Source organism: Bradysia coprophila, unplaced genomic scaffold, assembly GCF_014529535.1.
Source record: "Bradysia coprophila strain Holo2 unplaced genomic scaffold, BU_Bcop_v1 contig_193, whole genome shotgun sequence".
Taxonomy (NCBI): domain Eukaryota; kingdom Metazoa; phylum Arthropoda; class Insecta; order Diptera; family Sciaridae; genus Bradysia; species Bradysia coprophila.
This window is the reverse complement of record NW_023503456.1, coordinates 1,777,314-1,801,731: the sequence shown is the minus strand read 5'-3', so window position 1 is coordinate 1,801,731 and position 24,418 is coordinate 1,777,314. Positions and strand designations below refer to the sequence as shown.

General features: G+C 38.8%; 2 protein-coding genes and 1 long non-coding RNA gene across 3 annotated transcripts; 2 read left to right on the top strand and 1 right to left on the bottom strand.

The window, feature by feature from the left end:
• The first annotated feature begins 920 nt into the window (after positions 1 to 920).
• LOC119075211 lies at positions 921 to 17,166 on the top strand. The gene is made up of 3 exons (XR_005087336.1): positions 921 to 2,314; positions 11,538 to 11,551; positions 17,155 to 17,166. It is a non-coding gene; the product is annotated as an uncharacterized LOC119075211 (long non-coding RNA).
• LOC119075201 (peroxisome biogenesis factor 10) lies at positions 3,016 to 4,028 on the bottom strand. Its single transcript, XM_037181593.1, has one exon. It carries the CDS (start codon positions 3,950 to 3,952, stop codon positions 3,074 to 3,076), a length of 879 nt encoding a protein of 292 aa, XP_037037488.1. The 5' UTR covers positions 3,953 to 4,028; the 3' UTR covers positions 3,016 to 3,073.
• Positions 4,110 to 8,165, top strand: LOC119075199 (putative deoxyribonuclease TATDN1). Its single transcript, XM_037181592.1, has 4 exons — positions 4,110 to 4,261; positions 4,321 to 4,500; positions 7,375 to 7,753; positions 7,814 to 8,165. The coding sequence occupies exons 1-4, from the start codon at positions 4,216 to 4,218 to the stop codon at positions 8,130 to 8,132; spliced, it is 924 nt and encodes a 307-aa protein (XP_037037487.1). The 5' UTR covers positions 4,110 to 4,215; the 3' UTR covers positions 8,133 to 8,165.
• Positions 17,167 to 24,418: the final 7,252 nt, after the last annotated feature.

The window sequence follows — 24,418 nt, the reverse complement described above, 5'->3', positions numbered from 1 at the left end:
AGTCATGACCAACATCGGGGACGATAGAGAAATCAAAATTGGTGACACTGTGCCATTGAATGAGTCGACACTGTCGACTCGACAGCTACGTATATCTAGGACATAAACTGAAGTTAGGTCTGGACAACCAGACTGCAGAAATAAGACGTAGAATTGGTCTTGCATGGGCAGTGTTAAAACCTAGACGACTAGCTACCAGCTAGACTCTAGCAGCTTCTATTTATAGTGGAGTTTTGGATCGTTCAAGAGAAACACTTAATTCGGGCGTGTCGCCCTTTCAACGTTTGTTTTATTTATGTCGCTTTTTCTACGAGTAATCGATCGGTTTTATTTTAAACCGTAAACTGCGATCGACACATTATCAGAGTTTCAATAGGCAGCGTTCGGACGACTCAGACTAATTTTCAAAAGCAAATTGAATAATAGTCTGAAACGCAAAGTTTTCGACACTTGTGTCCTTCCAGTGCTCACTTATGGAGCGGAAACGTTAACTTTAACGAAAGCATCCGAAGATAAATTGAGAGTGACACAAAGAGCCATGGAACGGAGTATGCTTGGAATAACACTCAGAGACAGAATGACGAATCAATGCGGATTCGACAACAAACCAGGGTCGTTGATGTCATGGAAAGAATAGCATCTCTGAAATGGAGCTGGGCGGGACATATTGCAAGAAGGACAGACGAACGTTGGACCAAAAAGATCATGAACTGGCGACCATATAAAAGACTAGCTGTAGGTAGACCACCAGAGAGATGGACAAACGGAATTAAGAATATTGCAGGTACAAACTGGCAGCAAATGGCAATGGATCGTACGAAATGGAAAGAAGTTGGAGAGGCCTACATCCAGCAGTGGATGGAAACAGGCTGAAAAAGAAGAAGAAGAAGTGTATTGCTTGCTGTTTGAATGTATATTTGTTTGCGATTTTTCGGTCATAGTTCTGCTATGAAAATAACCAAAAACTCACAATTAGGTTCTCGAAGCATCGAGCGAATTGTATTTACAGTAACCCATTGTTCTATCAGTACGGTCAGCGTGTGATGTGTTTCGTACACTTGATTTGATTTAGTCTAAAAGTGTACGAGCTGATATGCACATGGTCATGACAAAGGTGCACTGATGAGTCGTAAACGACGAAATCAGCTTGTTTTTTGTTTATGTGATGGAAATACGTTCTGATAAAGAGTGAAGTGAAATAGTTAAATTCAATTTTCATTTGTTTTAGAGAATGTTGTGTTTTATTTTACGATGAAGGCCTGTTTCGGGCAGTAATCCGTGGATGATGCAGCGGTTGAAGAAATTTATTTTTCTTCGAGCGCGAATGTATCGAACCAAAATTGATTTTGAAAAGAAGTTTCTTTTCACATTTAATTTTTCCTTTAAATGATTCCGAGTTGTGTGCTCTAAAACACGGAGGTATGGTTAGCCTTTCGATATGCAAAATAATTTCTAACGTAAATATCATCTTAGATGATCGTTTGAATGTATATTTGTTTGCGATTTTTCGGTCATAGTTCTGCTATGAAAATAACCAAAAACTCACAATTAGGTTCTCGAAGCATCGAGCGAATTGTATTTACAGTAACCCATTGTTCTATCAGTACGGTCAGCGTGTGATGTGTTTCGTACACTTGATTTGATTTAGTCTAAAAGTGTACGAGCTGATATGCACATGGTCATGACAAAGGTGCACTGATGAGTCGTAAACGACGAAATCAGCTTGTTTTTTGTTTATGTGATGGAAATACGTTCTGATAAAGAGTGAAGTGAAATAGTTAAATTCAATTTTCATTTGTTTTAGAGAATGTTGTGTTTTATTTTACGATGAAGGCCTGTTTCGGGCAGTAATCCGTGGATGATGCAGCGGTTGAAGAAATTTATTTTTCTTCGAGCGCGAATGTATCGAACCAAAATTGATTTTGAAAAGAAGTTTCTTTTCACATTTAATTTTTCCTTTAAATGATTCCGAGTTGTGTGCTCTAAAACACGGAGGTATGGTTAGCCTTTCGATATGCAAAATAATTTCTAACGTAAATATCATCTTAGATGATCGTTTGAATGTATATTTGTTTGCGATTTTTCGGTCATAGTTCTGCTATGAAAATAACCAAAAACTCACAATTAGGTTCTCGAAGCATCGAGCGAATTGTATTTACAGTAACCCATTGTTCTATCAGTACGGTCAGCGTGTGATGTGTTTCGTACACTTGATTTGATTTAGTCTAAAAGTGTACGAGCTGATATGCACATGGTCATGACAAAGGTGCACTGATGAGTCGTAAACGACGAAATCAGCTTGTTTTTTGTTTATGTGATGGAAATACGTTCTGATAAAGAGTGAAGTGAAATAGTTAAATTCAATTTTCATTTGTTTTAGAGAATGTTGTGTTTTATTTTACGATGTATTGCTTCCAAAATTTCAGCATTCCACATAGTTCACCATCTTCCCAGTTCTAGAACTGCAGGATTTGTGGCATTTTTGGGTTCTCTTCTAGATGTTTGGAATTATTAAATTGGTAGTATGCTGGTTCCTACGAATCCCCCGCTCCACATGATCCCACCATCTCCCTAGGAGATTCAGATGCATTTTTCAGATTTTTTTGGGTTCCCATGTGGACGTTTGGTGAAGGTGGCAGTAGTTTGGTTCCTAAGATTCCTTAATAAATTTAGGCCCAAGTGATTTTCGCGACTTTTTCTTTTACTTGAAGAGTACTTCGTACAATTGAATGGTTGTTGTGGTGCTAGTTTCATACGATCTTTCGTAATTGCACTGTGCGCCATTTATAAGATGAACAATTTCTGTGAAAATTTGACCTTTCGTACTAGGACTATGCAAGCGATAGAGTTAGTGACTAGGATTTGGATTAGGGTTGCGGTCGTACTAGGGTCACGTACGCAAACAGGTTTACTGGTCACACGGGACTCGGTCGCATCACACGCTCCCCCTGTTATGACGGCTAGTTTCGATTCGGGACAGGTTCATGTCTTTACTGAAAAATTTCGTTTCCGGTTTTACTTAATACCTTTAATCAAATAACAAAACAGCAAAACAAACGTATAATTGATGAAGCTACTGGAAGTTCTTCAGAAACACCACAGACGATTTTTTGATCCCTTCCCTGCACACCGGACACTCTTCCTTCTGATCCAGCCAATCTAAAATGCATTCCCAACAAAACAAATGTCCACACAGTGTAGCACTCGTACCGTCACGAACTTCTAGACACAAAACACATTTTTTACCATCGACTGCCCTACGTATTGGCCGATTTGAATCCTTTTTGCTCGATATCCGTTCCCTGTATTCATTCTTTCGCAGTGTGTCTTTCATGGCCGTAACTGTAGCCAAAGCCAGCTGAATCAAACTTATCACACCCAGCACTTTATATCCATACACGGAATGGTTGACGTTCAGCCAGTATCTAACCAAAACGTAATTGATTCCAGTCAGCCGTTTCGATATTTGCAATTTGTTGCCATTCAAGTAAAAAATCCCCCGATGAATCGCCTTGACATACGGCACCGATTTGCGAACGGTGCCGCACACTTTCAAAATTCCACTTTTCGCTTCCGGCAACAAATCATCATTGTTCCGTACGTCCCGTTCGACAATTCGCACCAATTTATTGAACAATTCCTCGCCGCAAAACTCCAGCAAAATTGCCACAAACTGAAGACCCTTGCTGGGCAGGGCAATGTATTTGGAGTCGATTTGAATGATGCCGGTGTACTCTTCGCCCAGAGTTTGTATGTTGTTGAAACAGGCGAATCCGTGATAGAGCAGCTCGGCTAGCAGTTTGCACAGATTGTTGTATTTGATCCAATGGCGGTTGCTGGAGCAGCGGAGGATGTCCGACATTTGTTGGCCCAATGTTGATGCGAATGTTGCATCTTTTTGGATACTTCGTAGGATCTCCGGTTGACCAGCGTTCGCATAGTAGAAACTCATTATTCGGAATCCGATTTCTTCTTATCAAACTACTCAAAAGAGTAGTGACAGCAATTCGCTGATCCGGATGATAAAATCAAAACAAACTCTCTGTTGACGTTCGGGTGTAGCTAATACAGTTTCGGAATGGTTCCACTTCGAAGTTCGAAAAATATATGTAACCGGTTCGAACGTTGAACGGACTCTCCATCAGTCATCAAAAACTGTCATTTAAAGTGGCGATGTGTCGGTCAATCAAAACAAAGTTTTAAATTAAGAACTTCATGAGACCTGTGCAGAAATTAGCAACCAAAGTCATGAAGTACATAGGTAACATTCACCATGCACGTACAGTACGTCCAACAGGCGTTATATCAATCTGTTCACAGACATCGGAGCCAATTTAACGGACCCAATGTTCCAAGGCATGTACAATAACAGTGCGAAACATCCAGCCGACTACAAAAATGTTCTACAGCGGGCTTGGCAAGCAGGAATGGAAAAAATTATTTTAACTGTCGGAACGATCACTGAAGCGGACGAAGCTCTAAAGTTTGCAGCAGATGACGGTAATATGTAATTCCGTGTGCCTTCAACCGAGGAAGTGTGACCGGTGATCCTTAACGTTATAACTTCACACGAAAAGGTCCAAGTTGTAGCATTATCGTTTCAATTTTTTGTCTTTTCATTACAATCCATTACGTTGCAAGCACGTTTCCATCTCTGTAACGTTACAATCACGTTACCATCTCTGTAACGTTACAAGCACAGTACCTACTCGGTAACGTTACAAGCATGTTACCACCTCTGTAACGTTACAATCACGTTACCATCTCTGTAACGTTGCAAGCACAGTACCTACTCGGTAACGTTACAAGCATGTTACCACCTCTGTAACGTTACAATCACGTTGCAAGCACAGTACCGACTCGGTAACGTTACAAGCATGTTACCACCTCTGTAACGTTACAAGAATGTTACCACCTCTGTAACGTTACAAGAACAGCACAATCTCTGTAACGTTACAATCACGTTACCATCTCTGTAACGTTACAAGCACAGTACCTACTCGGTAACGTTACAAGCATGTTACCACCTCTGTAACGTTACAATCACGTTACCATCTCTGTAACGTTGCAAGCACAGTACCTACTCGGTAACGTTACAAGCATGTTACCACCTCTGTAACGTTACAATCACGTTGCAAGCACAGTACCGACTCGGTAACGTTACAAGCATGTTACCACCTCTGTAACGTTACAAGAATGTTACCACCTCTGTAACGTTACAAGAACAGCACAATCTCTGTAACGTTACAATCACGTTACCATCTCTGTAACGTTACGAGCACAGTACCTACTCGGTAACGTTACAAGCATGTTACCACCTCTGTAACGTTACAATCACGTTACCATCTCTGTAACGTTGTAAGCACAGTACCTACTCGGTAACGTTACAAGCATGTTACCACCTCTGTAACGTTACAATCACGTTGCAAGCACAGTACCGACTCGGTAACGTTACAAGCATGTTACCACCTCTGTGACGTTACAATCACGTTACCATCTCTGTAACGTTGCAAGCACAGTACCGACTCGGTAACGTTACAAGCATGTTACCACCTCTGTAATGTTACAATCACGTTACAATCACGTTACCATCTCTGTAACGTTGCAAGCATAGTACCAACTCGGTAACGTTACAAGCATGTTACAATCACGTTACCATCTGTGTAACGTTGCAAGCACAGTACCGACTCGGTAACGTTACAAGCATGTTACCATCTCTGTAACGTTACAATCACGTTACAATCACGTTACAATCACGTTACAATCACGTTACAATCACGTTACAATCACGTTACAATCACGTTACAATCACGTTACAATCACGTTACCATCTCTGTAACGTTGCAAGCACAGTACCTACTCGGTAACGTTACAAGCATGTTACCACCTCTGTAACGTTACAATCACGTTACCATCTCTGTAACGTTGCAAGCACAGTACCGACTCGGTAACGTTACAAGCATGTTACCATCTCTGTAACGTTACAAGCATGCTACCACCTCTGTAACGTTACAAGCATGCTACCACCTCTGTAACGTTACAATCACGTTACCATCTCTGTAACGTTACAAACACAGTACCATCACTGTGACGTTACAATCACGTTACCATCTCTGTAACGTTACAATCACGTTACCATCTCTGTAACGTTGCAAGCACAGTACCGACTCGGTAACGTTACAAGCATGTTACCATCTCTGTAACGTTACAAGCATGCTACCACCTCTGTAACGTTACAAGCATGCTACCACCTCTGTAACGTTACAATCACGTTACCATCTCTGTAACGTTACAAGCACAGTACCACATCTGTAACGTTACAATCACGTTACCATCTCTGTAACGTTGCAAGCACAGTACCGACTCGGTAACGTTACAAGCATGTTACCATCTCTGTAACGTTACAAGCATGCTACCACCTCTGTAACGTTACAAGCATGCTACCACCTCTGTAACGTTACAATCACGTTACCATCTCTGTAACGTTACAAGCACAGTACCACCTCTGTAACGTTACAATCACGTTACCATCTCTGTAACGTTGCAACCACAGTACAGACTCGGTAACGTTACAAGCACGTTATCATCTTTGTAACGGTACAAACACGTTACAATCACGTTACCATCTCTGTAACGTTACAAGCACAGTACCTACTCGGTAACGTTACAAGCATGTTACCACCTCTGTAACGTTACAATCACGTTACAATCACGTTACCATCTCTGTAACGTTGCAACCACAGTACAGACTCGGTAACGTTACAAGCACGTTATCATCTTTGTAACGGTACAAGCACGTTACAATCACGTTACCATCTCTGTAACGTTACAAGCACAGTACCTACTCGGTAACGTTACAAGCATGTTACCACCTCTGTAACGTTACAATCACGTTACCATCTCTGTAACGTTGCAAGCACAGTACCGACTCTGTAGCGTTACAAGCATGTTACCACCTCTGTAACGTTACAATCACGTTACCATCTCTGTAACGTTACAAGCACAGTACCTACTCGGTAACGTTACAAGCATGTTACCACCTCTGTAACGTTACAATCACGTTACAATCACGTTACCATCTCTGTAACGTTGCAACCACAGTACAGACTCGGTAACGTTACAAGCACGTTATCATCTTTGTAACGGTACAAGCACGTTACAATAACGTTACCATCTCTGTAACGTTGCAAGCACAGTACCGACTCGGTAACGTTACAAGCATGTCTCTGTAACGTTACAAGCACGTTACCATCTATGTTTGGTTCTGATGGTAACGTTATAAGTGTTCGTAACGTTACGTAAATATACCAAAAAAATACGTTATGCCGGATGCCTGAGTGTGACTAAAAAATTTATATTTTACGACACACTTAGATCGCCTGTTCATTACAATGGGATGTCATCCGACAAGATGCAAGGAATTCGAACCGAATCCAGCCGAATACTTCGGGAAGCTTTGCAGCTACATTGAAAATAATAAAAGCAAAGTCGTGGCTGTTGGCGAATGTGGCTTGGATTATGATCGATTGAAGTTTTGCGACGCAGCCACACAGAGAACGTACTTTGAGAAGCAGCTGGATTTAGTTGAAACGTACCGTTTGCCATTGTTTTTACATTGCCGCAACGCATTCGATGACTTTTGGGACATAGTCGATAGGAATAGGGCGAAAATAACGTCGGGCGGTGTGGTTCATTCGTTCGATGGCACATTGGAACAAGCGCTAAAGTTTATCGAATTTGGGTTTTTTATCGGGTAAGGCGATTTGCTTGAGAGAGATACACACATTGATCAAACGAATCCCATTCGCTGCAGAATCAACGGTTGCTCGCTGAAAACGGACGAACAACTTGCGGTCGTCGCAAAAATACCGAAGGAGAAAATTTTACTCGAAACTGATTCGCCGTGGTGTTCGATACGAAATTCGCATGCCAGTGCCAAGCATGTTAAAACAACGTTTCCCACTGTTAAGAAGAAGGAGAAATGGACCGAAAATACTCTCATTGATGGTCGGTGTGAACCGCTACAGATCATTCAAGTGCTCGAAGTTTTGGCTGCAATTCGAAATGAAAATGTGGAAGAGCTTGCAGATGTTATCTACGGCAACACTTTGAAATTGTTCTTTCCGTCGTGATTTTCGAATAAATGGATTTTCGAATTAAGACAATGAGAATAGGGCGAGTTAAATCAAGTCTTTCGGCTCTGTGCAAATGGAAAACCGTTTCGAAACAAACGATAATTCGTGTCTGGGTATGCAACAGTTGCCATGTCAAATAAATTTTTGAAGACGGCAAGCTTTATGTTGACATAACAATTATCTCCTTCCTCCCTTAACATCAAGAGATGTGGCAGGTGTCGTTTCTAAAAAGTTTTTTTACTGGGCGGACTGACCGAACTTTCTTTTCATCGGGATAGAGTAAGTCAATTTCGTTAACTTTACGGGTCATAATAGAATTCATAAATTACATAACGCAAGAGGGGGAAGAAGTGTACGGCTTGCGTGACAATTTTTGTATCTTGAAAATGAACATTTTAGCGCTACGCAATTTATGAGCAGCCGCTAATTAGTGAGTCTCTTTAGTATTCTATCAGAGTAGTTTACATTTTATGGCTTCAGTAAAACTCGAAACAGAAGTAATGTTAAGTCGATTGATTGCAAGGATGTATACTTTGGGGAGGTCACGCAGATGCAGATACGCGGGTTACACACCACGTTTGATACAAAAAAATCACCACGCCATACAAATTCAATTTTGGTGAATTTGTTTGTATGGAGAAGGTGTGTTCCCGCGTATCTAATAAAATGGCGATCTGCGTGACCTCCCTAAAGTATACAGCCTTGGATTGATAGCGCTTTTCTGCAAATTTCTGAACCTTACCTTTGTCGACTCGTTCAATGACAGTGTCACCAATTTTGATTTCTCTGTCGTCCCCGATGTTGGTCATGACTTTTGTTTTCGATAAGTTCATCTTGAGGCCAACTTCGCTCTTTGCCTCTTCACTTAACTGTTGTAGCATAAGCTGAGCCAGACCTAGATTCGTTGCTATCGGTACAATGTCATCAGCGAAGCGGAGATTGCTCAGGTACTCTCCATTTATCTTTATTCCCATTTTACTCCAGTTTAATTTCCTAAAAATACTCTGCAAAGAAATTGTTAACTAATAATTTGCTAGGTTTATTAGGCTGCTAGGCTTCACAATGATGTACAAAATGGAACATGACACTCATAGGTGCAACCATGCAATTACGGTCATTTTGATCTTTATAACTAAAAAATCGGCTGATAAGTACCGATATTACACCCGTTATTGGTGAAACGTAATCACATTGACAACATTGACAGAATTTTATTACGAATATTTTGAGCAATTTTACATCGAAATTGAGACACAATCACTAATGTTACAGCAATAGTACATTTCGTACCTTGGAATAGTCGAACCTAGTCTTTTTAGCGTGTGAGAAGTTTCCAGACAGAGCCGAAAGCGAGGTCTGGAATCGAATACGCTAAAAAAGACTTTTAGTCCGTGGTACGAATAGTATTTTTTATATGACGAAGTCGCACTTTTCGGGTCCTTGGTATGAAAACATGTTTTTCTTTAAAATCTTGTTTTTCCATTTCGCATAAATTTTTCCATTCTCTTTCCCCTCATCTTGTGAACCAAATGTGAAAAAGAAAAACGAGATCTGCATCTTCTGCCAATTGTGTGTCGCTAATTTTTTAACATAATTTTCTGCATGAAGTCAACTATTTGTGCGTAGAGCTGAAAGCGATACCTCCAACGATATCATTCATTTTAAAAATTGCACATAGCTAGGAACACACTTTCCTCTTTAGAGATTTTTGTTGTGATATCACTCGTTTTGGAAAGTGTAGGTCGAAAATTTAACGAAACTCGAAAATTTAACGAATCTCGAAAATTTAACGAATCTCGAAAAATTTCGTCAAAAATTAAAAAATTTAACGAAAATCAAAAATTGGACGAAAATTGAAAATTTCGTCAAAAAATAAAAAATTTATCGAAACTAAAAATTTGACAAAAATTGAAAATTTAACGAAAATCGAAAATTTGAGGAAAATGAAAATTTAACGAAACTCGAAAATTTGAAGAAACTGGAAAATTCGACTAAATTCATAAATTTTACGTAAATCAAAAGTTTGGCGAAAATCGTTTGACGAAACTGACTTTCACAAATGTCAGATACTTTGAAGAAGACCTCACATGCCATAACACCATGATTCAAACCAGTCGTTCTCCGTGCGAGGAGCCCGAGTTTCACCCATTTAAAGGTCTCTATCTCCCCTTCAACTTGGTCCGTTTGTGTAGTTTTTTTCTTAGACTCGTCTCGTCGAGACCTTTCATTTAGGCTAGAATATAACGTCATAATATACATACATCCAGAAATATAATAGAAATAACCATTACGTACGTCACAAAGACATTTCATTTTCGCGTGACGTATTATGTTTTTCATGACATTTCTACTCTCGGCTATCGTATGAAGCATTTCTTCGTTTGTTTTTTTTTCTAACAGAAGGGGCTAGCGCCACGGACTCCGCTACCGCTCCGTCCATCATATGATGATGAAACGCGATGAAACTGTACTCGATAATTGCATCATGTGTAGAAATTTTATGAGTCAGTTATTATATCGAATCACCGAATGAAAACAATTCTTTAACAAAAAAAAACGTAAACCAAACCAAACACCAAGTAAAGGAATAGTTATTTATCTATCAAGGTAGGTATGAAGGCCTTTTTTTCATACAAGATGTCGATTGACCCAATAGCGAAATTGCCGAAATAGCGGCATGCCTACCGTACCGTGGTAGATACAACGTTTTTCTCAATTTCGGTACATAATCACCTTTGCAGTAGGTTTCTTCCATCGTACGGTAAAAACGAATTTTGACAGGCCGAAAACAACCGACCGTCATCCACAGAAGCAAACATAACCGCAACTTAAACAAATTTGTTCGTTAAAACTTCAAAATGAGATTGAGTTGGCTTCACTGTGGATGACGATTGACATTTTGAACGACCTTGGAAGAAACCTATGCAAAACATGTCCTACATTTTGTACCAAAATTCGTATCCCGAGTAAAACTAAAAGTCTCAAAGGTTACAAAAGAGACGTCTCACGGCCTCAAATCCTTTGTATTGTTTGACGTAAGACGTCTCTTTTCAAATCTTTGAGACTTTTAGTTTTACTCGGGATGTAAGCATTTGAACAGACACGAAGGCTGCATTATAACGCACATCCCAATGTGATGTAAACATACGCGTTGAATAAAATCAAGTATAGTCCAATGCTTAGTATATACACTTCATCAATACGTTCGGTGTAACTTGTGTGACTCTATAGCCGAGTGGCTATAGTCGATGCTTTGTGTTCAAAAAAGTTTTGGTGTCGGGGGTTCGAATTCTGGTCAATGTCAGATTTTTATTCATAAAAATTCAGTCATCGTTGAAGGTAATAGGCTCTCTGCAGAGAAATGATAAGTGCCGCGCTTATCATTTCTCTGGCTCTCTGTAGCGTGCGAAAAAAAAGTTCGTATTTTACTGTGCCCGGTGAAATAAATACATTCAAAACGACACTAAGTGGATGCATGGAAAGGTGATGATTATGGCCCGGAATTGCGAAAAGATAATTTTATGTGCAGATAAGTATACGCAGTGCTTGTAACATGCTAGTCATTAGCCGACACACAGTATATGTACATCATTACGTTTTGTGTGACCGAACCGAGTAGTTTTCATAAATTTGTTTGAAATCGCGAATTCAGCACTTTTTACGGGACGAACCTTTAACATTCGCTGTCATTAAGTGTGCCTAACACAATAAACGCAGACCTGAGGAGATTCCAAAATTCAAAGTGCTTCTTAAATGAAATATAAAAATCCATCAACATGTACCTATGGATAGATGTGGATTGTTTCGAGTGCCAGGTCTGGTCACAACGACATCCAGAACTACTAAAAAGCCCACTGATGATTGTCTCCGGTACAAGAGAACAAGGCATTTACTCTTTCGACTACGCAGCTAAATCTTATGGAATAACCCGCCGAGATACGATCGAAACTGCTAAAGCGAAATGTCCTCCTTTAACAGTTTATAAGCAACCAAAATGTGACGATGATCCACTGGATCGTATGCGAGACAAGATTGAGCTGTCGATCAAAGGCTTCATAGCCGAGGAATTCGACAATCGCATTCAATTACAAATGGAAGGATTGGAAGAAGGATATTTGATAATTGGCAATGAAGTAGATCTGAAACGGTACAGCGACAACAAATTTCGAAGCGAAAACTCTTGGACCGAAAATACGAAATGGATTATAGGCGACGACGGTCGTGATGAGGAAGTGAGAAGCTCAGATAACGATGATTTATCGAGACTTGAGGGCGGAGTAAATATTTTGGCTGAGATTTTAAGGCGACTAGCGATTGATACGGGATTGATTGCTTCGGGGAGTATAGGTGATACAAAGTTGATTGCAAGATTGGCGTGCCATCTGAATAAACCCAAAGGCATAACAGTCGTTAACAGTAATGGATTAGACCAATTTTTCGCACTCATTAAAATTCTTGACGTGCCTGGACTGAAAGGTAGAACTGGAGATAAAATTCTAAGCAAATGGAAGAAGCCGGATGGATCAGAGATGGAAACACTGCTGGATTTCAAAAACTATGTTCCGGTGAGACAGTTAATTGCAGAAGGCTATGTTAGAAAGAATAATACGGATGCGAGAGCACTGATACTAATGTGTCACAACCTGGACATCTACAAATAAAATATGTTGGTGATTCAATAGGCTTGTTGCAAGGTCATTTCAAAATGTCAAATTTGATCCACAGAAGGCAGCTTAACCTCAAATTTCAGGTTGACGAAAAATTTACAAAGAAATTTGTTGACGTATTATATAGGTTATGTTCATCTCTGGTGAATGAAATCGTTTTCGTACGTGTTGTCAAAGTGTACAGTTTATTGGAACGAAATGCTAGCAAAAGTGATCGTATTTAGAGCGGCCAAATAAATTTTGTATGACATTTTTCCCACTCTGTAAGTTGTAAGATTTTGCATGGTACACTGTCCAGTTTCCTACTATGCTTGCATTGCAGTGCGTTGAGATCATGGATGAAATTCATTAAATTTGTAAGATTCGTCAAAAAATTACGACTTATTTGTCAAGGGACCAGAACTGTCCGATCTCTGGAGGATTCCCGGAAAAGATGCCCAAAAAACCGCTAACTTTGAGACTCATTTCCCTGTCAATTTCTTATTCAATTTTGACGTGTGAGGGCTTTATGGAAAGGTAAATTTTACGGTAAAACCCGAGGGGGAAACCACTATTTTGTGATTAACATGGTTAATCAGTTAATCTGTTAATCAGAAACATATGTTTTGTGAATCCAAACGGTTAATCGGTGATTAAAATTGATTAACCGCTATATTTCACGTTTATTTGTAGTTTTGCGACGATTGCCCCGGTCAAATGCTGGTAAATCACCAATTCATCATCATGTTAATCACTGGTTAATCATGTTAATTACATCAATAAAAAAGAGTGGTTTCCCCCTCGGTAAAACCCTTTGACCCGTTCATCACATACTGTAGGTGAAAATGTTTTTGAATCGGACACACCATTTTTGTTTCCGGACGTTTATGGTGCTATCGATAGAGAATTTCAAGGTGATCATTTCGTAGAAGAAGCTTTTTTTTAAACGACCTCTCCGGCTCGCGGCGACTCTAAGAAAATTTCAAAATCATGACTTTTTCAGAAAATTTTTCAAAGAAATGAAACGACCCGGCCGGTTTTGATCTAATGGTAGTTTGTAGAGAATTGACAGACGATTCTAATAAAAGTATCGTCGGGTCGAAAGGTTGTAGCTGTGAGTCAGGGTGAGGCTTCAAAGTCCAATTTTATGGTTTTGTCAATGAGCACCCCAACCGATTCTCCATTTTATTGGCTTAAAATGAAGGCCAGCACATCCCATTTAACATATCAAAAAATTGGGAGGGGTTTTTTTCAATTTTTTCAAAAAATCTTAAAAAACTTTCTTATGGGTGTCCACATTCCTGAGATTTTTTAATGGAAATGTATGGAAAGTTCGACTAAAAATGAAATTAATTGCTATATACTGGCTGTCTCTGGTCTACCAAACAATTATCATGTCCGGAGCGTTAGCGGAGGACTTGACGCAGTCTAACTTCCAAAAAAAGAACGAAGAAAATTTTTTGAGACGCGGCAACTATATATAGGCGAGAATTTAAGTTTCTTTCCTTTGGCCTGTATCACCACAAATCCTATTCTATCTTATTCGCGCTTCAAATACGAGCAAAACGAGCTATCACTCGACTATGTAGGTTTAAAATTGCCGGAGATACATCGTTTTGAAATTGGTCACTTTTCATACAAAATACACCAAATTGACTTTTCCCAAACAATCAAAATCTTTCAACTTACTCTGTGTGTTTCTATCTATCTATCGACGGTTGATCTCGGAAACTAGTCAGCCACAATCTCCATGAAATTTTGCAGGAACCTCAGGGTGGGCATAAAAATGAAATTGTGATACGCCATTACCCCAGGAAAAACCAGAATTTTGTTTTATTCGCCTCGAAGTGGTTTCTGAGTGTAACCTTCGAGGGTCGGGAACGCGTTTCCGGCTGTAGCTTAGCTGTATTGAAACCTACAGAGGCGTGCGACCCATCAAATGAAAGGTATTCGTAACACGATTCGAACAAAAAAATAATTTAAAAAATCGGGTCAGATTCGTTTGAGCTAGAGTGATTAGAGTGACCAAATTTTGAGCTACTCGAGCGTAGGATGAAAGGACTAACATTTTTGCGATTATGAGAGATAGAGAGTTACTTTCTTCGGCAAAGTCTCAGCGTTTTACGAGTAGAACATAGGGGCATATGTGAAAAATGTCGAAAGTTAGAAATGGGTGGGTCAATTAGGGGTTTAGAGATATTTCTTGAATGGTGGCAGATAGAGAGTTACTTTCTTCGGCAAAGTCTCAGAGTTTTACGAGTAGAAAAGAAGGGCATTTGTGAAAAATGTCGAACGTTGAAAATGGGTGGGTCAATTGGTTTTTTGGAGATATTTCTTGAATTTCCTCAAATTTTCGAATTTCGTCAAATTTTCGAATTTCGTCAAATTTGCGATTTTCGTCAAATTTTGCCAAATTTCCGAATTTCTGTTATAAACTGTTATAAAAAGCAGTGTTCTAAAACTTCTAAAACGACTGATATCCCAACAAAAATCTCTTCGAGAAAAGTGTGACGCAGTCTTTGAAGTACAATTTCTAAAATGAATGATATCGCTAGAGTTGACGCTTTCAGCTTCGGTACGCAAAAATTAAATTTTACATCCAATTTTAGTTCAAAAGGCCTCATCATCTGCCAAATAATTTTTACCAAAAAAAAATTGACTGGAAACAACCAAAATTTTACCAAAAAAATCTGCGTCGCAAAGTGGCAAATGTTCAGGAACAGACCAGCAAGAAAATTTATCTGCCACATGCGACGCAGATTTTTTTGGTAAAATTTTGGTTGTTTCCAGTCAATTTTTTTTTGGTAAAAATGGCAGATGATGAGAAGAACTACGCCAGCTTGTTTGAACTAATTGGGTGTAAATTTTGATTTTTGCGTAACGAAGCTGAAAGCGTCAACTCTAGCGATATCATTCATTTTAGAAATTGTACTTCAAAGGCTGCGTCACACTTTTCTCGAAGAGATTTTTGTTGGGATCGAATGATAGCTGAACAAACCAGCGGTAAATGTATGTGCGGGAAGTCAATTTTATGTATTTGGATACCGGGAAATTTCGACTCGGATACCAGGAAGAAAACATAATTTGCATACGCGTTCGTAAGCGAGAAGAGACATCAACCTACATCCAAAGCATAAATTATAGAAAATGGGTGAAATTTATTTTTTGACATTTGAATAGATGGCGGAAAAATGTTCGTCATGTAAAAGTACGTACGTTCATAGCTATCGACTTAAAGTTGTATATTTCGCTACATCAGGCGTGGCCGATTGCAATATTACACGGAAACATGCTCCCAGTTCTTGAAAGATTTCTGAGGTTTTGTTGGGTTCCTTTCTGAAGTTTTGGGATTATATTGAGTTGATATTATGTTAGTTCCTAAAATTCCACCACTGTAGTACATCATCTTCATATTTCTAGAACTTTGATCGATTTCTGAGGTCTTTTTGAGTTCTGTTCTGGACTTTCAGGATTATTTAGAGTGCCACCATTTAAACAGTCCCTTAAGTCCATAAGAGAACTTATGAAACCTCAAAATCCTTCGAATTCCAGAACTTGGAAGATGGTTGTCCATGTTAGATGGAGGAATTTTGAGGACCAGCATACTACCATCTCAATGATTCCAAAAGTCCAGAAGGAAACCCAGACAAACTTGACAAATCCTTCAAATTCATCGAGTTCTACAACTGAGAGCATGCTATACAATGTAAAGTGGTGGAATTTTTGGAACTGACTTAACATCACCTCGATAATCCCAAACTACAGAAGGGAACCCAATAAAACCTCAGAAATCCAACAGAATACTTATGTTCTAGAGCTGGGAACATGGTGACTATGTGCGGTGACATAATCTTAGGAACTGACCTATTACCATCTCAATAATTAGTTCAATAAATCCAGAAGAGAATCCACAAAAAAAACTCAGAAATCCTTCAAAATCCAAAACTGGGAACATGTTTCCGTGTAATTATTGCACTCGGCTAAGCCTCGAGTAACTGAAATTTACAAAAAAACACAAATTTAAGTCGATAGTCATGAACATACGTTTAAATATTTACTCGAAACGATTAATGCATTTTTACAAGAAGAACATTGGAGAAGCATGTGGTGACTTTACTCTTACTGACATTATCTCCAGAACGAGCACACCGATTTAAATATTTTGGATTCAAATGTCAAACAAAAATTGCACCCAAAAATTTTGTGAACTTTTTTCTATAATTTATCCTTTGGAAGTAGGTCGCTTACAAATGAAAAATCACAGAAAAAAGTGGCACAACGGCCGCTCACTGGTGAAAGATTGAGCTGCCGACATTGCCCCACATAAATTTAGAATCAGGAATCGATACGGAACAACCTACAATCATCGCTAGAACGATTTTGTAAGATTCGTGATTAAGCCCTTTTCAGCTTAAGCACGTCCACTATACTACCCACAGATAAAAATTATATTTACCACACGCACACACACATCTAATGTCTAAGTTATGCGATTCTCATTCACACACACACACACCCACACCCACAAATCATTCAAAAAGGGCAAAACTTTGAAAAACAAAAATGTTTGCAGGTGGAAGCCATTGTGTCGCATCGGAAACCTCACGGCAAAAAGAGTTATCTTGTTAAATGGAAAGACAATTCCAAGGAGGAATCCTGGGTATCGGAAAATCGGCTCCTAGGAATTTGTCCGCAATTAGTGAGGGACTACGAAGAAGAGGTGAAAAGAGCGCTTCTGGCGGCAAACGAGGTTCGAACATTTTCATCAACTCCTGACCAATTTGCATCGGCCAATCTAATCTAATTCTGTTCAGGTAGAAGCAATTCTTGAGTATAAAAAGGACCATGGATTCAGCAAATATCTGATCAAATGGAAGGACCATTCGAAAGGTGAAACGTGGGAAACAGCGATAAGAACCGCAGCAGTATGCCAGGATGTTTTGGATGAATTTATTGAACAGGTACAACTGTTGAACTGATCGATCGAAATACTCACACGTGTTGAAATTTCGTAATTGTCTTCCCAGAACCCAGACTGCGCGCCTCAACATAAACGATATGAGTACAAACCGACAAGTCAACGGAAAAAGAAACGAAAAGGTCGAGGAACAAAACGTCCATCCAGAAAAATGGAGGATCGATGGGAAGACTCCGATACAGATATGGAGTCGCGTTACATCAAGGTGAAGGATATCGTTGAGATGTCAGATGATGATGATGACGATGAATCGGATAATGATTCGTCGGATTCGGATGAAAGTGTGGAATGGGAAGTCGAACAGATCGTTGGCGTTAAAAAGGTGAAAGGCGAAAGTCGACAATATTTGGTACGCTGGAAGGGCTACGGAGAGAAGCATGATACATGGGAGTCAGAAGAACAATTGAACTGTCCGGATTTGATTAAGAAGTCTACAGGTGAGGTGAATGGGAATGAGACGCAAAGCAGTCAGAGGGCGCCCAAACCGAAAACGAGCACTAGTCGACGCACTAAAAGATCTGGTAAGAAACGGAAGTGATTCATCAGCCGTTTTAATGGTGAATATTGAGAATGCCAGGCACTGGTTTTCCTTGCGTTTGATTTTTTCTTTGTATTAACACCAGATCGTCGAATAAACTTGTATGAAGGATGCGAAGTACAGTGGTTTTTCTGTCCTTTTAAAGACATTTTAAAATTAAAATGCCCGTGGGACAACTTCAAAGCCAATATCAGCCACAATACAAATAGGCTATTCTTAAGGTGGGCTCATAACCATCCATTTCTAGAACTGTGCGCCGGCCGACTGCGCCGGTAGAGCCAGCCGATTTTACCCTAAGTCGATAGCCGCCGCCGATTCGTCTATAAGCCGCCAATGCCGATGATTATTAACAATAACAAATAAATTTGATTTCGGTTGCTACACTGCTCGATCAAAACGTTCTTGAGAACTACAGGTACAACTGCGTTCGAATTAATTAAAAAATGAACTAAAGAACATGTTCCGGATTCAGTTGTCACTTCGACATCACGTGAAAAAAACATAGCTAACGCCGACCCGTACGAAACACCTATTCGTATCAAAAGCCTTTACTGTGAAACTCTTCACTTCTTTTACTTCATTCTCTACTGAAAAACTATTCGCCCTTTTAAATCACTTACATTATCCACTCTTTGCCTTGTTATCATATACAAATAAATTGCCGGAGGCAATATAGACAGCCCCGTACGAAGTCAACTTTCATAAATTCCTATTTAAACAGCTATATACCGCTATATTTACCTATATTTCACTATAAATAAACATTCCACAGATGAATATGCTATTATATAGCTCTATATGCCTGTATATAGCTCAATATAGCTTATATAGGTATATATAGATGTCCATATATGGAATGCCTGAAACACCCCACACACACAACAAATTATTTCCATGTTAACAGAAACTCTCTAAGTATCATTTTTACCCAAAATATTTCTATTTTACTAAAATCCAATATGGCCGCCGGCAGCCATTTTGTTAGGAGACCGGAAATAGTACTGACGATTCACATTCGTTAATACCTTTCAAACAAACAAAAATTCATGAAATTCGGTCAAAATTTACTCGAGATATTGACAAAATACTCCACGTTCACTGTACGGCCGAGTAGCCAGATAAGAGCTCACTCCAAGAGACCTAGCTCACGCTCCGGAGAACATAATTTCAAAAACTTCTTTTGCCCTGATTGCTACGGTCAATACCTATCTAATAAATTTAATACAGACGAAATATGTTCAAATGTGGCCGACCTACAAGCAAAAACTGCTTGCCGCCCTGTGCCTGTTTCACACCAAGGGGTCTAACTCACGAGTCGGTCATCCGATTTCCATAAACTTTTTTTTTGTCGATCGGTATTGTAAATACCTTTTATTTGACGTATCAGTTACAAGTGTAACGTTTGAATGTCCGGAGATATCTTCGAAAAACCGTAAAGCACTTATTGGGCCACAGCTCGGGAAGGGTCGATCCAAAATCACTCATCTTCGAACTTAGCCTGTCTTTTGACATTACCAAACGGGAAAAAAAAGAATTTTCAAAATCGGATGCGTTTTACTCAATTTATCGTGCAGACAGACGGACGGACAGACGGACATTTTTTTTTCACTGATTTGGCATCTCTAGACAACCACAATAGGTTTCCCCTTACTCAGGGAGTCCAATTCGACGTGTTACAAACGTATGCGTAAACCTATAAGACCCCAGTACTTCGTACGGGTCTAAAAATGAATTTTGTTGAAGAGCTAGCAAAGAAACACTCAAACCTTTAATATGTCCAAAAAACTGTAAGATCTGAAGTTGATGTCGACAGAGAGATTAACTTGTTGTTTTCGTTGGCTGGGAATGTAAGAATTTTACTTTACCGACGTTTACGGCCGTATTGGGCTTACGGTAAGAGTAGGGCGACGGACGAACTAGGGTCACGTGCGCAATGGATGTACGGGTTTGTACGGGGCTCAGTCGCAGCAAACGCTCCGACTGTTCTGACGGCTCGTTTTATTCTGAATTTTCGAAGAGAAAAGCCGCTGAAGCCCGATCAATTTTTGACCAAAGCGAGCCGCCGATGACCATCGTCGTAAGTTTAGCCGCCGAATGCGTCGACTCAGACCGGCGCACAGTTGTATCCATTTCGCCTGCATGTACATGACAGTTGACACTTCAAACGATTGGTCTGCCGTGTGCTGAATTTTTTGAAATGTCAACTGTCATGTATACGGAATCAAACCGGAGACAAAACGGATGACTGTGAATTCAACTTTAAGATGGCCTCAGAGTCATCATTCCCTTTGCGTCCGTGTACGTGACAGTTGTCATTTCAAACAATTTGCTCGATTGTATGGAATGCCAACTGTCATGAACACGGAATGAAAACGGATTAATGTGAATTCAAACTTACTGTCTCTACACACAACAACGTGTGCGCCCAACGCACTCCAATAACATGCACAAGAACAGATTTTTTAACTGTCATTTGGCCTCTTATTTTGTATGGAACGTCCAGAGAGATGGGCGTTCCGTCGAAACAACCCAGTCGTCATATTAGCATCTCTCTGGGAACGTCCGTAACGCAGTGGCCTAACCAACATAAAAAAACTGAATTTATTATGAGAGTTTTGGATACTGCCTCTTAATCAAATGCCAAATTTTTCTGCTACGGCAACCATCAATTTCATTCATACAATTAAACGCAAGCCATCCAGGACAATAGAATTTAATGGAACAGAGATAAATTTCTCGAAAACTACAACGTATCTTGGAGTGGACTTGGATGAGAAACTTACGTACAAGCCACAAATTGAAAAGGCCGCTAACAAAACCACCAAAGCCTTCAAATCATTGTACCCACTGCTAGCAAGAAGATCAAAACTGTCGTACCGAAACAAAAACATTCTGTTTAAATCTATGATTCGACCAATTATGATGTACGTATGTCCAGTATGGCACGCAGCAGCCAGCCGCAACTCACGTCAAGAAGTCTTTTTTTCAATTTGGCCAACTTTGTGCTGTAGCGCGAATTCAGTACGGCAGTAATAGTATTTTGCATAACAAGGGGCTAAAGTAAAAAAATTCAAACGTGTGAAGTTTGCAGCCCGCGCCGCAGGCAAGGGCGGCAATCACACGATTTGAATTTTTTTACTTTTGCCCCGAGTAATACTGCGGAAGATTTGTTTTTTCGGTCCGAAACAAAACATAATTTTAATGAAACTGTTGAGTTATCAACAAAATTTGCTGTAGAAACACCAAAATGCCGAAAAGCGCGGGGGACCAGGGGGCGGCAGCCCCCTGGCATAAAAATAAAAACAATTTAACAAATGAAATTACTGTAAACTTACATTCACTTGCTCACAAAACATTTGGCTATCGTCAACACAACACTCAATGCGTACTTTCAATCAAGTGAACATGTGTTTTCGAGAATATGAGGACCGAAAGTAAAATGATGACAGTGACATTTACTTTCGGCCCGCAAATACGCAAGCCCACGGGGCGAAAGTAAAATGATGACAGTGACATTTACTTTCGGCCCAAGGCCTGAATTTTTTTACTTTCGGTCACCATTTGAGGACCGAAAATACAAACTTTCGCAGTATTTGGCATAAAAAATTTATGAATGAAAAATTTTAAAATCTCGTGTCTCAATTCAGCACTGGAATAGTTATTTGTGTATCTATACACAAAAAAATTTTCATGTAAGGGGTCGAAAACCCGAGAAAAATCTCGAAACTCCCTCATTTTCGGCCCCGACACATGAAAATATGGCATACGTCGTTGTGTAAAGTTATGATACTCGCCATATATGTGGTCCCAACATTCCACACACTGACTAATGCAAACAAAACAACCATCAACGAAAACAAAAACTCCAATTAGTCAGAGTTGCTTTCCTTTTTGTTTGAAATTATTTTAATCAAAAATATTAACCTTAGACAATATTAAAAACTAAAATTATTTTATAATTATTAAAAAAAGCAAATGAGAGTGAGAGATAAAATCATAATAAGTTTTGTTGATAAGAGAATATTATAGCTGTTGCTGTTGGGATGTGTTTGATGTTACATTTATATGTGTGTGTATGCGTCATCATCATAAAATTCTATTGGTGTGAGCGTTCACAACCATGCAAGAGAGTAAATTAAGTTAAATTAAACATTTTTGATGAAATATTTTTTAACGAAAGAATAAAACGAAAGAAAACTATCGTCACACGCGCCCGCATAAATTTCTCCCCTCCATGTTTCCACGTTCCGTTTCAATTAAAAAATAATTTGAAAATTAACTCCCAAAATAAAATTTACAAAAATATATAATTCCTTAAAGCATTGGATATTATTGTTATACAAGTCATCACAAAACACTAAAAAAATTATTGTCAAACTTTGCTGAGCCCAAAACAAGCACCGTAAAGCAGTAAAACCAAAAAAAAAAAATTTGTTAATTTTTTCAATTCGAAACTCAACTTCCCCATTGTACGTCGGACGTATCATAAATGGCCTAAACGGTCAATTCACTTTGGGAAAAACGGCGAAAATTTCCTTGGGGAATTAAGTCTTTTTCTTTTAAACAGAAATGCTCACCAGTAGAGCACGTTGCACTGAACATAGTCTCAAGTAATCGAGACGCAGTCAATGAAATAGAAATTGGTTTTGGACCCGCCATCGCAAAACTATGCACAAAACAGCTGAATGATAAGCGAAAAACGATTCAAAAGCTTCTGATATGCTTACCGTTTCATTTCTGTCAATTTAATGGGTTGTTTTCTTGGAAACTTTGTAGCAACGTAACGCACCAGCACATTTGCGCTGCCACTTGACAATGATATATGACGAGTATCGTAGTTGCGTGAAAATGAATTTTTTAATTGGTGAAAGTCGAATGTGTGATACACTGTCCGATTGTGGTAACTGAGAAATTCAGATGTACGCAAATGCTGGTGCATTGAGCAAACACTTAGTGCTGTGACATGGATTTACTCAATTTGCAAAAATCTACGGAAATTTGCTGAATATTTCCGAAATTTTGGAATTTCGGGCAATTTTCATCAAAATTTGTAAAATTTGGAAATTCTGGTAATTTTTAGGAAAATATGGAAAAGTTTGAAAATTTTCGGAAAACTTTTTAAAATTCTGACAATTTTCAGCAAAAATTGGAAAAGTTTGAAAATTTTCAGAAAAATTTTGGCAACTTCCATCAAAAATTGTGGAAAATTCTCAGGAAAATTTGGAAAAGTCTTCGAAAAATTGTGAATATTTTCAGCAAAATTTTTAACCTTTTTTTAGAAAAATTTGTTAATTTTTAGCAAAACCTGGAAAATTTGGAAATTCTGTCAATTTAAAGCCGGAGCATTATAATTTGATCGATTCTACTCATTTAATTCATTTCTAAATAATTGTAGCTTTCGAAGAAATCATTTCGAAAACATTACAGTATAAAAGCTTTGACACGAGCATTTGAACGGATTACCCGCAGGTATACCGCGAGTAAACAGCTCTAATGCGCATGTGTAAGCTTTTATACTGTAATGTTTTCGAAATGATTTCTTGAAAAATGAATAGAATCGATCAAATTATAATGCTTCGACTTTACAACAAAATTGAGAAATTTCGGAAACTCTGGATATTTTCAGGAAAATTTGAAAAATTCTCCTAATATAAGCAAAATGTGGAAAAATTCGGAAACTCTGGAAATGCTTGCAAGTTTGAGGAAAATTTGGAAAATTTTGGTTATTTTCAGAAAACAAGTAAGTGCGGTCGAAATTCTAAATCTTTCTCACACAACGACGCGAAAGGGAAAATGGGAAAATTTTCTTTTGTTCTTTGACATTAAAACAAAAGAAGAAATTCGCATCTGTCACCAAGGAAGCATTGAAATGTATTTTTCGGTTCAATTTTTCGTCGACCGTTCACTTGAAATTCAAATTGTAGGCATACTTACGGCGTAAATTCGGAAATTCTTGAAATTTTCAGTAAAATTTGGGAAATTATAGGAAAATTTGAAAAATTCGGAAACTCTGGAAACTTTCAGCAAAGTTCGGGAAATTTTTTCGATAAGTTTCATCAAAATGTGGAAAAGTCTGCCAATTTTCTGCAAAATAATGGAAAATCGATTATCCAAAACATAG

Excerpts from the sequence above, each read along its gene's own strand:
- LOC119075201 (XM_037181593.1), bottom strand. The coding sequence starts at position 3,952 with ATGAGTTTCTACTATGCGAACGCTGGTCAACCGGAGATCCTACGAAGT.
- LOC119075199 (XM_037181592.1), top strand. The coding sequence starts at position 4,216 with ATGAGACCTGTGCAGAAATTAGCAACCAAAGTCATGAAGTACATAG. Across the intron at positions 4,501-7,374 it reads AAAGTTTGCAGCAGATGACG|ATCGCCTGTTCATTACAATG; the intron begins GTAATATGTAAT and ends CGACACACTTAG. Across the intron at positions 7,754-7,813 it reads GAATTTGGGTTTTTTATCGG|AATCAACGGTTGCTCGCTGA; the intron begins GTAAGGCGATTT and ends CATTCGCTGCAG.